Below are 14,947 nucleotides of genomic sequence, written 5' to 3'. Positions count from 1 at the left end.
TCCTGAGGGAGTATAGCTATAGTATGATATAGATGTAGGCATTCTGTGGGAGTTAGCCGGATGTTCCTGAGGGAGAATAGCTATAGTATGATGTAGGTGTAGGCATTCTGTGGGAGTTAGCCGGATGTTCCTGAGGGAGAATAGCTATAGTATGATATAGATGTAGGCATTCTGTGGGAGTTAGCCGGATGTTCCTGAGGGAGTATAGCTATAGTATTGTGTAGGTGTAGTCATTCTGTGAGAGTTAGCTGGGTGTTCCTGAGGGAGTATAGCTATAGTATGATGTAGGTGTAGGCATTCTGTGGGAGTTAGCTGGGTGTTCCTGAGGGAGTATAGCTATAGTATAATGTAAGTGTAGCCATTCTGTGGGAGCTAGCCGGGTGTTCCTGAGGGAGTATAGCTATAATATGATGTAGGTGTAGGCATTCTGTGGGAGTTAGCTGGGCGTTCCAGGGGTGAGTATAGCTATAGTATGGTGTAGGCATTCTGTGGGAGTTAACCGGGTAATCCAGGGGGAGTATAGCTAGTGTATGACTTAGGTGTAGGCATTCTGTGGGAGTTTGCCGGACGTTCCAGGGGGAGTATAGCTAGAGTATGATGTAGGTGTAGGCATTCTGTGGGAGTTAGCTGGGCGTTCCAAGGGGAGTATAGCTATAATATGATGTAGGAGTAGGTATTCTGTGGGAGTTAGCCGGGCGTTCCAGGGGGAGTATAGCTAGAGTATGACGTAGGTGTAGGCATTCTGTGGGAGTTAGCCAGGCGTTCCAGGGGTAGTATAGCTAGAGTATGACGTAGGTGTAGGCATTCTGTGGGAGTTAGCCGGGCGTTCCAGGGGGAGTATAGCTAGAGTATGACGTAGGTGTAGGCATTCTGTGGGAGTTAGCCGGGCGTTCCAGGGGTAGTATAGCTAGAGTATGATGTAGGTGTAGGCATTCTGTGGGAGTTAGCCAGGCGTTCCAGGGGTAGTATAGCTAGAGTATGATGTAGGTGTAGGCATTCTGTGGGAGTTAGCTGGGCATACCAGGGGGAGTATAGCTAGAGTATGATGTAGATTAAGGCATTCTGTGGGAGTTAGCCATGTGTTTCAGGGGAGTAACCTGTACTTTGATTGTGATACATTGCCAGTAGTGCAATACAGGGAGTGCAGAATTATTAGGCAAGTTGTATTTTTGAGGATTAATTTTATTATTGAACAACAACCATGTTCTCAATTAACCCAAAAAAACTCATTAATATCAAAGCTGAATAGTTTTGGAAGTAGTTTTTAGTTTGTTTTTAGTTATAGCTATTTTAGGGGGATATCTGTGTGTGCAGGTGACTATTACTGTGCATAATTATTAGGCAACTTAACAAAAAACAAATATCTACCCATTTCAATTATTTATTTTTACCAGTGAAACCAATATAACATCTCAACATTCACAAACATACATTTCTGACATTCAAAAACAAAACAAAAACAAATCAGTGACCAATATAGCCACCTTTCTTTGCAAGGACACTCAAAAGCCTGCCATCCATGGATTCTGTCAGTGTTTTGATCTGTTCACCATCAACATTGCGTGCAGCAGCAACCACAGCCTCCCAGACACTGTTCAGAGAGGTGTACTGTTTTCCCTCCTTGTAAATCTCACATTTGATGATGGACCACAGGTTCTCAATGGGGTTCAGATCAGGTGAACAAGGAGGCCATGTCATTAGATTTTCATCTTTTATACCCTTTCTTGCCAGCCACGCTGTGGAGTACTTGGACGCGTGTGATGGAGCATTGTCCTGCATGAAAATCATGTTTTTCTTGAAGGATGCAGACTTCTTCCTGTACCACTGCTTGAAGAAGGTGTCTTCCAGAAACTGGCAGTAGGACTGGGAGTTGAGCTTGACTCCATCCTCAACCCGAAAAGGCCCCACAAGCTCATCTTTGATGATACCAGCCCAAACCAGTACTCCACCTCCACCTTGCTGGCATCTGAGTCGGACTGGAGCTCTCTGCCCTTTACCAATCCAGCCACGGGCCCATCCATCTGGCCCATCAAGACTCACTCTCATTTCATCAGTCCATAAAACCTTAGAAAAATCAGTCTTGAGATATTTCTTGGCCCAGTCTTGACGTTTCAGCTTGTGTGTCTTGTTCAGTGGTGGTCGTCTTTCAGCCTTTCTTACCTTGGCCATGTTTCTGAGTATTGCACACCTTGTGCTTTTGGGCACTCCAGTGATGTTGCAGCTCTGAAATATGGCCAAACTGGTGGCAAGTGGCATCTTGGCAGCTGCACGCTTGACTTTTCTCAGTTCATGGGCAGTTATTTTGCGCCTTGGTTTTTCCACACGCTTCTTGCGACCCTGTTGACTATTTTGAATGAAACGCTTGATTGTTCGATGATCACGCTTCAGATGCTTTGCAATTTTAAGAGTGCTGCATCCCTCTGCAAGATATCTCACTATTTTTGACTTTTCTGAGCCTGTCAAGTCCTTCTTTTGACCCATTTTGCCAAAGGAAAGGAAGTTGCCTAATAATTATGCACATCTGATATAGGGTGTTGATGTCATTAGACCACACCCCTTCTCATTACAGAGATGCACATCACCTAATATGCTTAATTGGTAGTAGGCTTTCGAGCCTATACAGCTTGGAGTAAGACAACATGCATAAAGAGGATGATGTGGTCAAAATACTCATTTGCCTAATAATTCTGCACTCCCTGTATATTCCAATCTCTGAAGTACAGGTTACAAGTAGGGTGTCGGCCATGTTTGTCTCTCCATCTTTTCAGTGGCGAGACTGAGGTTTAGTTACAGTTAGGTCACACAGGCATTATTTGAATTGTTCTGACACAGGAACCATTTTTGTTTTCAGTGAGCGCACTGTCTGTGCTGAGTTGGAACACTTCAAATACGCCCCCCCCCCCCGAAAGTGCCAACAAGTGCCGATATTTAGATGATGTAGCATTTCCTATTCTATCCTATGGGAGACACATCGACACTCACCGGCACTTTGCAGGTCTGCCCCCTTTTTTACAATATATCGACAGACCACCGGACAGTGATGCAGTTAAGGCCAGGAAGGCAGTTTCTCATCAGTCTGTTGATGCTTTGAATATGAGGGCCATAGAGAGAGGCGCGGGCAGAGATGGGGAGAGAGGCGCGGGCAGAGATGGGGAGAGAGGCGCAGGCAGAGATGGGGAGAGAGGCGCGGGCAGAGATAAGGTGAAATAATTGAGAGAGGTGGAGGTATGAACTAGAGGGGCCAGAGGTACTTACTTGCTGAGTGCTGTCCTGGGGTAGGTCAGGGGTCCCCATGTCACGGTATCAATGTAATTTAATGGGATGCGGAACAGACGAGAGCTGCTGAGTCCCACAAAATCATAATAGCAGAGCAGTAGTGAGTGGGCACTGAGGAATGCAAGCAGCTCACACTCAGCCCCCCAGTGAGTTATCCTGTTGAAGAGAACAAAGCAGAAGAGAGCTGAATACATAACCGTAAGCAGCTGAAACTGGCGTGGCCATTGAAGAAACACAAGTGACAGGGTGGTACTGCGCACCCACCGACAGAGTAAAACAAAGATTAAACACATTTTCTTTAGTTTGTCACAAATGGATCATTTTCTTATTTATAATTAAGATGTCCCTCTGCTGGAAAAAAAACCCATTTTTGTTCTTGGGGAAATTCACAGTTGGCACACACACAGCAGTCACACAGGTGTCATACACACAGCAGTCATACAGGTGTCATACACACAGCAGTTATACAGGTGTCACACACACAGCAGTCACACAGGTGTCATACACACAGCAGTCACACAGGTGTCATACACACAGCAGTTATACAGGTGTCATACACACAGCAGTTATACAGGTGTCACACACACAGCAGTCACACAGGTGTCATACACACAGCAGTCACACAGGTGTCATACACACAGCAGTCACACAGGTGTCATACACACACAGCAGTCACACAGGTGTCATACACACAGCAGTTATACAGGTGTCACACACACAGCAGTCACACAGGTGTCATACACACAGCAGTCACACAGGTGTCATACACACACAGCAGTCACACAGGTGTCATACACACAGCAGTCACACAGGTGTCATACACACAGCAGTTATACAGGTGTCATACACACAGCAGTCACACAGGTGTCATACACACAGCAGTCACACAGGTGTCATACACACAGCAGTCACACAGGTGTCATACACACACAGCAGTCACACAGGTGTCATACACACAGCAGTTATACAGGTGTCATACACACAGCAGTCACATAGGTGTCATACACACAGCAGTCACACAGGTGTCATACACACAGCAGTTATACAGGTGTCATACACACAGCAGTCACATAGGTGTCATACACACAGCAGTCACACAGGTGTCATACACACAGCAGTTATACATGTGTCATACACACAGCAGTCACATAGGTGTCATACACACAGCAGTTATACAGGTGTCATACACACAGCAGTTATACAGGTGTCATACACACAGCAGTCACACAGGTGTCATACACACAGCAGTCACACAGGTGTCATACACACAGCAGTTATACAGGTTTCATACACACAGCAGTCACACAGGTGTCATACACACAGCAGTCACACAGGTGTCATACACACAGCAGTTATACAGGTATCATACACACAGCAGTCACACAGGTGTCATACACACAGCAGTCACACAGGTGTCATACACACAGCAGTTATACAGGTGTCATACACACAGCAGTCACACAGGTGTCATACACACAGCAGTCACACAGGTGTCATACACACAGCAGTTATACAGGTGTCATACACACAGCAGTCACACAGGTGTCATACACACAGCAGTCACACAGGTGTCATACACACAGCAGTCACACAGGTGTCATACACACAGCAGTCACACAGGTGTCATACACACAGCAGTCACACAAGTGTCATACACACAGCAGTCACACAAGTGTCATACACACAGCAGTCACACAGGTGTCATACACACAGCAGTCACACAGGTGTCATACACACAGCAGTCACACAGGTGTCATACACACAGCAGTTATACAGGTGTCATACACACAGCAGTTATACAGGTGTCATACACACAGCAGTTATACAGGTGTCATACACACAGCAGTCACACAGGTGTCATACACACAGCAGTCACACAGGTGTCATACACACAGCAGTCACACAGGTGTCATACACACAGCAGTTATACAGGTGTCATACACACAGCAGTTATACAGGTGTCATACACACAGCAGTCACACAGGTGTCATACACACAGCAGTTATACAGGTGTCATACACACAGCAGTCACACAGGTGTCATACACACAGCAGTCACACGGGTGTCATACACATAGCAGTCACACAGGTGTCATACACACAGCAGTTATACAGGTGTCATACACACAGCAGTTATACAGGTGTCATACACACAGCAGTCACACAGGTGTCATACACACAGCAGTCACACAGGTGTCATACACACAGCAGTTATACAGGTGTCATACACACAGCAGTTATACAGGTGTCATACACACAGCAGTTATACAGGTGTCATACACACAGCAGTCACACAGGTGTCATACACACAGCAGTCACACAGGTGTCATACACACAGCAGTCACACAGGTGTCATACACACAGCAGTCACACAGGTGTCATACACACAGCAGTCACACAGGTGTCATACACACAGCAGTCACACAGGTGTCATACACACAGCAGTCACACAGGTGTCATACACACAGCAGTCACACAGGTGTCATACACACAGCAGTTATACAGGTGTCATACACACAGCAGTCACACAGGTGTCATACACACAGCAGTCACACAGGTGTCATACACACAGCAGTTATACAGGTGTCATACACACAGCAGTTATACAGGTGTCACACACACAGCAGTCACACAGGTGTCATACACACAGCAGTTATACAGGTGTCATACACACAGCAGTTATACAGGTGTCACACACACAGCAGTCACACAGGTCACACAGCTTTATATTTAACCTTGTGCATGAGTATGACACAGTGTATCTTGTTGTTTGTGCAGCTTTATATTTAGTTTTGTGCATGAGTATGACACAGTGCATCTTATATTTAGCCTTGTGCATGAGTATGACACAGTGCATCTTATTGTTTGTGCAGCTTTATATTTAACTTTGTGCATGAGTATGACACAGTGCATCTTATTGTTTGTGCAGCTTTATATTTAGTTTTGTGCATGAGTATGACACAGTGTTTCTTGTTGTTTGTGCAGCTTTATATTTAGCTTTGTGCATGAATAGGACATGATGTATCTTGTTTGTGCAGCTTTATATTTAGTTTTGTGCATGAGTATGACACAGTGCATCTTATTGTTTGTGCAGCTTTATATTTAGTTTTGTGCATGAGTATGACAGTGTTTCTTGTTGTTTGCGCAGCTTTATATTTAGCTTTGTGCATGAATAGGACATGATGTATCTTGTTTGTGCAGCTTTATATTTAGTTTTGTGCATGAGTATGACACAGTACATCTTATTGTTTGTGCAGCTTTATATTTAGTTTTGTGCATGAGTATGACACAGTGCATCTTATTGTTTGTGCAGCCCTTGTGCATGAGTATGACACAGTGCATCTTATTGTTGGTGCAGCTTTATATTTAGCCTTGTGCATGAGTATGACACAGTGTTGTTGTTTCTGCATTTTTATATTTAGTTTTGTGCATGAGTATGACACAGTGTTGTTGTTTCTGCAGCTTTATATTTAGTTTTGTGCATGAGTATGACACAGTGTTTCTTGTTGTTTGTGCAGCTTTATATTTAGCTTTGTGCATGAATAGGACATGATGTATCTTTTTTGTGCAGCTTTATATTTAGTTTTGTGCATGAGTATGACACAGTGCATCTTATTGTTTGTGCAGCTTTATATTTAGTTTTGTGCATGAGTATGACACAGTGCATCTTATTGTTTGTGCAGCTTTATATTTAGCCTTGTGCATGAGTATGACACAGTGCATCTTATTGTTTGTGCAGCTTTATATTTAGCCTTGTGCATGAGTATGAGACAGTGCATCTTATTGTTTGTGCAGCTTTATATTTAGCCTTGTGCATGAGTATAACACAGTGCATCTTATTGTTTGTGCAGCTTTATATTTAGTTTTGTGCATGAGTATGACACAGTGCATCTTATTGTTTGTGCAGCTTTATATTTAGCCTTGTGCATGAGTATGACACAGTGTATCTTATTGTTTGTGCAGCTTTATATTTAGCCTTGTGCATGAGTATGACACAGTGTATCTTTTTATTTGAAGCAGCTTAAGTTTGACTATGTATTTACCTGGGGTTATACATGTGAAAGAGGAAAGTGTTTACAAATAAAACCAACTGAGCCCTTTATTGCTACACTAGAATTTTTCTTTAAAGGGACACTAAATTCAAAATTAAACTCTCATGATTGAGATAGAGCATGCGATTTTAAACAACTTTCTAATTTACTTTCATTAAAGGACCAGTAAATACAGTAGATTTGTTTAGCCTTGTGCATGAGTATGACACAGTGTTGTTGTTTCTGCAGCTTTATATTTAGTTTTGTGCATGAGTATGACACAGTGTTGTTGTTTCTGCAGCTTTATATTTAGTTTTGTGCATGAGTATGACACAGTGTTTCTTGTTGTTTGTGCAGCTTTATATTTAGCTTTGTGCATGAATAGGACATGATGTATCTTTTTTGTGCAGCTTTATATTTAGTTTTGTGCATGAGTATGACACAGTGCATCTTATTGTTTGTGCAGCTTTATATTTAGTTTTGTGCATGAGTATGACACAGTGCATCTTATTGTTTGTGCAGCTTTATATTTAGCCTTGTGCATGAGTATGACACAGTGCATCTTATTGTTTGTGCAGCTTTATATTTAGCCTTGTGCATGAGTATGAGACAGTGCATCTTATTGTTTGTGCAGCTTTATATTTAGCCTTGTGCATGAGTATGACACAGTGCATCTTATTGTTTGTGCAGCTTTATATTTAGTTTTGTGCATGAGTATGACACAGTGCATCTTATTGTTTGTGCAGCTTTATATTTAGCCTTGTGCATGAGTATGACACAGTGCATCTTATTGTTTGTGCAGCTTTATATTTAGCCTTGTGCATGAGTATGACACAGTGTATCTTATTGTTTGTGCAGCTTTATATTTAGCCTTGTGCATGAGTATGACACAGTGTATCTTTTTATTTGAAGCAGCTTAAGTTTGACTATGTATTTACCTGGGGTTATACATGTGAAAGAGGAAAGTGTTTACAAATAAAACCAACTGAGCCCTTTATTGCTACACTAGAATTTTTCTTTAAAGGGACACTAAATTCAAAATTAAACTCTCATGATTGAGATAGAGCATGCGATTTTAAACAACTTTCTAATTTACTTTCATTAAAGGACCAGTAAATACAGTAGATTTGTTTAATCAACAAATGCATGATAAAAAGACAATGCAATAGCACTTAGGGACCGATTTATGAAGATGCGGGCGGATATAATCCGCTGCAGTGGATCATGTCCGACAGGCATCTATAAATGCCGACAGCATACGCATAGTGAAATGCTTGTGCAATACTGCCCCTTGCACATTCCGGGCTACTAGCAGGGGGTGTCAATCATCCCGACCGTATCTGATCCGGGTGATTGCTGTCGGTGGCGTATGAGTTAAGGAGCAGCGGAAACAGCAGCATACACTGCTTCTTAAATTGGCCCCTTAGTCTGAACTTCAAATAAGTAGTAGATTTTTTTTCAGTTATGTCTATTTCCACTCCCCCTGTATCATGTGACAGTCATCAGCCAATCACAAATGCATATACGTACCATGTGACAGCCATCAGCCAATCACAAATGCATATACGTATATTCTGTGCAATTCTTGCACATGCTCAGTAGTTGCTGGTGACTCAAAAAGTATAAATATAAAAAGACTATGCACATGTTTTTAATAAAAGTAAATTGGAAAGTTGTTTAAAATTTATCTGAATCATTAAAGTTTCATTTGACCTGAGTGTCCCTTTAACAAAATATGCAGTCTATTTATATTTACAATTTAAGTCACCAGCTCCTACTGAGCATGTGCAAGAACTCACAGAATATACGTATATGCAATTGTGATTGGCTGATGGCTGTCACATGGTACAGGGGAGGAAATCAGAAAAAAAATCTACTACTCATTTGAAGTTCTGACTAAGGGGCCGATTTATCACGGACCGAATGGGGCCGTATACCCCTGTTTGTGCACGAGCCTTCAGGAGTTAAGAAGCAGCTCCTTAACTCGTCCGTCACCAGAACTACAGCGTATGCTGTCGGCATTTATCAATGTCTTTTTATGGTTCATCTACTGTATTTACTGCTCCTTTAACTGTGATAGCTCAGGATCTAGCAATGAATTGTGCAAATAATTTGCTGCCGGCCCCCACAATGAGCCAATCTGGAAACTGTTTAGTCTTGGCTTCTACTGAAGGATAATTAAACGCTGGCTGAGGAACATTTTGTAACTGAAATTCTGTGTTCTGTATTTTATGTTATTTGTTCCTTTCAGTTGCCTTTATACAGACAATTAATTGTGTTCTTTTGCCGGGAGCTTCATCTTATAAGTGATAGAGAATTACACAGACAATGCAGATAGCACAGACAATTACACAGACAATGCTGATAGCGCAGAGAATTACACAGACAATGCTGATAGCGCAGAGAATTACACAGACAATGCTGATAGCACAGACAATTACACAGACAATGCAGATAGCGCAGAGAATTACACAGACAATGCAGATAGCAGAGAATTACACAGACAATGCAGATAGCACAGAGAATTACACAGACAATGCAGATAGCGCAGAGAATTACACAGACAATGCAGATAGCACAGACAATTACACAGACAATGCTGATAGCACAGATAATTACACAGACAATGCTGATAGCACAGAGAATTACACAGACAATGCTGATAGCACAGAGAATTACACAGACAATGCAGATAGCACAGACAATTACACAGACAATGCTGATAGCACAGAGAATTACACAGACAATGCTGATAGCACAGAGAATTACACAGACAATGCTGATAGCACAGAGAATTACACAGACAATGCAGATAGCACAGAGAATTACACAGACAATTACACAGACAATGCAGATAGCACAGAGAATTACACAGACAATGCTGATAGCACAGATAATTACACAGACAATGCTGATAGCACAGACAATTACACAGACAATGCTGATAGCACAGAGAATTACACAGACAATGCTGATAGCACAGAGAATTACACAGACAATGCTGATAGCACAGAGAATTACACAGACAATGCTGATAGCACAGAGAATTACACAGACAATGCAGATAGCACAGAGAATTACACAGACAATTACACAGACAATGCTGATAGCACAGAGAATTACACAGACAATGCTGATAGCACAGATAATTACACAGACAATGCTGATAGCACAGAGAATTACACAGACAATGCAGATAGCACAGACAATTACACAGACAATGCAGATAGCACAGACAATTACACAGACAATGCAGATAGCACAGAGAATTACACAGACAATGCTGATAGCACAGATAATTACACAGACAATGCTGATAGCACAGACAATTACACAGACAATGCTGATAGCACAGAGAATTACACAGACAATGCTGATAGCACAGAGAATTACACAGACAATGCTGATAGCACAGAGAATTACACAGACAATGCTGATAGCGCAGAGAATTACACAGACAATGCAGATAGCACAGAGAATTACACAGACAATGCAGATAGCGCAGAGAATTACACAGACAATGCAGATAGCGCAGAGAATTACACAGACAATGCTGATAGCACAGAGAATTACACAGACAATGCAGATAGCACAGACAATTACACAGACAATGCTGATAGCACAGAGAATTACACAGACAATGCTGATAGCACAGAGAATTACACAGACAATGCTGATAGCACAGAGAATTACACAGACAATGCTGATAGCACAGACAATTACACAGACAATGCTGATAGCACAGAGAATTACACAGACAATGCTGATAGCACAGAGAATTACACAGACAATGCTGATAGCACAGAGAATTACACAGACAATGCTGATAGCACAGAGAATTACACAGACAATGCAGATAGCACAGACAATTACACAGACAATGCCGATAGCACAGAGAATTACACAGACAATGCTGATAGCACAGAGAATTACACAGACAATGCTGATAGCACAGAGAATTACACAGACAATGCAGATAGCACAGAGAATTACACAGACAATGCAGATAGCGCAGAGAATTACACAGACAATGCAGATAGCGCAGAGAATTACACAGACAATGCAGATAGCGCAGAGAATTACACAGACAATGCAGATAGCGCAGAGAATTACACAGACAATGCAGATAGCGCAGAGAATTACACAGACAATGCAGATAGCGCAGAGAATTACACAGACAATGCAGATAGCGCAGAGAATTACACAGACAATGCAGATAGCACAGAGAATTACACAGACAATGCTGATAGCACAGAGAATTACACAGACAATGCAGATAGCACAGACAATTACACAGACAATGCTGATAGCACAGAGAATTACACAGACAATGCAGATAGCACAGACAATTACACAGACAATGCTGATAGCACAGAGAATTACACAGACAATGCTGATAGCACAGAGAATTACACAGACAATGCTGATAGCACAGAGAATTACACAGACAATGCTGATAGCGCAGAGAATTACACAGACAATGCTGATAGCGCAGAGAATTACACAGACAATGCTGATAGCGCAGAGAATTACACAGACAATGCAGATAGCACAGAGAATTACACAGACAATGCAGATAGCGCAGAGAATTACACAGACAATTCAGATAGCACAGAGAATTACACAGACAATGCTGATAGCACAGAGAATTACACAGACAATGCAGATAGCGCAGAGAATTACACAGACAATGCTGATAGCACAGAGAATTACACAGACAATGCTGATAGCACAGAGAATTACACAGACAATGCAGATAGCACAGAGAATTACACAGACAATGCAGATAGCACAGAGAATTACACAGAAAATGCAGATAGCACAGAGAATTACACAGACAATGCTGATAGCACAGACAATTACACAGACAATGCAGATAGCACAGAGAATTACACAGACAATGCAGATAGCACAGACAATTACACAGACAATGCTGATAGCACAGACAATTACACAGACAATGCTGATAGCACAGAGAATTACACAGACAATGCAGATAGCGCAGAGAATTACACAGACAATGCAGATAGCACAGAGAATTACACAGACAATGCAGATAGCGCAGAGAATTACACAGACAATGCAGATAGTGCAGAGAATTACACAGACAATGCAGATAGTGCAGAGAATTACACAGACAATGCAGATAGCACAGAGAATTACACAGACAATGCTGATAGCACAGAGAATTACACAGACAATGCAGATAGCGCAGAGAATTACACAGACAATGCAGATAGCACAGAGAATTACACAGACAATGCTGATAGCACAGAGAATTACACAGACAATGCTGATAGCACAGAGAATTACACAGACAATGCTGATAGCACAGAGAATTACACAGACAATGCTGATAGCACAGAGAATTACACAGACAATGCAGATAGCACAGAGAATTACACAGACAATGCAGATAGCACAGAGAATTACACAGACAATGCTGATAGCGCAGAGAATTACACAGACAATGCTGATAGCACAGAGAATTACACAGACAATGCAGATAGCACAGAGAATTACACAGACAATGCAGATAGCGCAGAGAATTACACAGACAATGCAGATAGCACAGAGAATTACACAGACAATGCAGATAGCGCAGAGAATTACACAGACAATGCAGATAGCACAGAGAATTACACAGACAATGCCGATAGCACAGAGAATTACACAGACAATTACACAGACAATGCAGATAGCGCAGACAATTACACAGACAATGCAGATAGCGCAGAGAATTACACAGACAATGCAGATAGCACAGAGAATTACACAGACAATGCTGATAGCACAGAGAATTACACAGACAATGCAGATAGCACAGAGAATTACACAGACAATGCTGATAGCACAGAGAATTACACAGACAATGCTGATAGCACAGAGAATTACACAGACAATGCTGATAGCACAGAGAATTACACAGACAATGCAGATAGCACAGAGAATTACACAGACAATGCTGATAGCACAGAGAATTACACAGACAATGCAGATAGCGCAGAGAATTACACAGACAATGCTGATAGCGCAGAGAATTACACAGACAATGCTGATAGCACAGAGAATTACACAGACAATGCCGATAGCGCAGAGAATTACACAGACAATGCTGATAGCACAGAGAATTACACAGACAATGCTGATAGCACAGACAATTACACAGACAATTACACAGACAATGCTGATAGCACAGACAATTACACAGACAATTACACAGACAATGCAGATAGCACAGACAATTACACAGACAATGCTGATAGCACAGACAATTACACAGACAATTACACAGACAATGCAGATAGCACAGACAATTACACAGAGAATGCTGATAGCACAGAGAATTACACAGACAATGCAGATAGCACAGACAATTACACAGACAATGCTGATAGCACAGAGAATTACACAGACAATGCTGATAGCACAGAGAATTACACAGACAATGCAGATAGCACAGAGAATTACACAGACAATGCAGATAGCACAGAGAATTACACAGAGAATGCTGATAGCACAGAGAATTACACAGACAATGCAGAAAGCGCAGAGAATTACACAGACAATGCAGATAGCACAGACAATTACACAGACAATGCTGATAGCACAGAGAATTACACAGAGAATGCTGATAGCACAGAGAATTACACAGACAATGCAGAAAGCGCAGAGAATTACACAGACAATGCAGATAGCACAGACAATTACACAGACAATGCAGATAGCACAGAGAATTACACAGACAATGCAGATAGCACAGAGAATTACACAGACAATGCAGATAGCGCAGAGAATTACACAGACAATGCAGATAGCACAGAGAATTACACAGACAATGCAGATAGCACAGAGAATTACACAGACAATGCAGATAGCACAGAGAATTACACAGACAATGCTGATAGCACAGAGAATTACACAGACAATGCAGATAGCACAGACAATTACACAGACAATGCAGATAGCACAGAGAATTACACAGACAATGCAGATAGCACAGAGAATTACACAGACAATGCAGATAGCGCAGAGAATTACACAGACAATGCAGATAGCGCAGAGAATTACACAGACAATGCAGATAGCACAGAGAATTACACAGACAATGCTGATAGCACAGATAATTACACAGACAATGCTGATAGCACAGAGAATTACACAGACAATGCTGATAGCACAGAGAATTACACAGACAATGCTGATAGCACAGAGAATTACACAGACAATGCTGATAGCACAGAGAATTACACAGACAATGCAGATAGCACAGACAATTACACAGACAATGCTGATAGCACAGAGAATTACACAGACAATGCTGATAGCGCAGAGAATTACACAGACAATGCTGATAGCACAGATAATTACACAGACAATGCTGATAGCGCAGAGAATTACACAGACAATGCTGATAGCACAGAGAATTACACAGACAATGCTGATAGCACAGAGAATTACACAGACAATGCTGATAGCACAGAGAATTACACAGACAATGCAGATAGCACAGACAATTACACAGACAATGCAGATAGCACAGACAATTACACAGACAATGCTGATAGCACAGACAATTACACAGACAATGCTGATAGCACAGACAATTACACAGACAATGCTGATAGCACAGACAATTAC

At 41.7% G+C, this 14,947-nt stretch overlaps 1 protein-coding gene across 1 annotated transcript in view; it reads right to left on the bottom strand.

Annotated features, from left to right (window-relative positions):
- Nucleotides 1–2,864: 2,864 nt before the first annotated feature.
- The window catches only part of LOC128639711 (tumor protein p63-regulated gene 1-like protein), a 99,434-nt gene continuing 87,351 nt past the window's right edge, over nucleotides 2,865–14,947 (bottom strand). Inside the window, exon 3 of the mRNA XM_053691827.1 lies at nucleotides 2,865–3,432. Coding sequence (XP_053547802.1) covers nucleotides 3,252–3,432 — 181 coding nt within the window. The 3' untranslated portion in view covers nucleotides 2,865–3,251. The remainder of the gene's footprint in view (nucleotides 3,433–14,947) is intronic.

The sequence above is a fragment of the Bombina bombina genome, chromosome 9 (genome assembly GCF_027579735.1).
Source record: "Bombina bombina isolate aBomBom1 chromosome 9, aBomBom1.pri, whole genome shotgun sequence".
Classification (NCBI taxonomy): domain Eukaryota; kingdom Metazoa; phylum Chordata; class Amphibia; order Anura; family Bombinatoridae; genus Bombina; species Bombina bombina.
The sequence above is the reverse complement of the archived record's forward strand: the minus strand, read 5'-3'. Positions and strand labels throughout refer to the sequence as shown.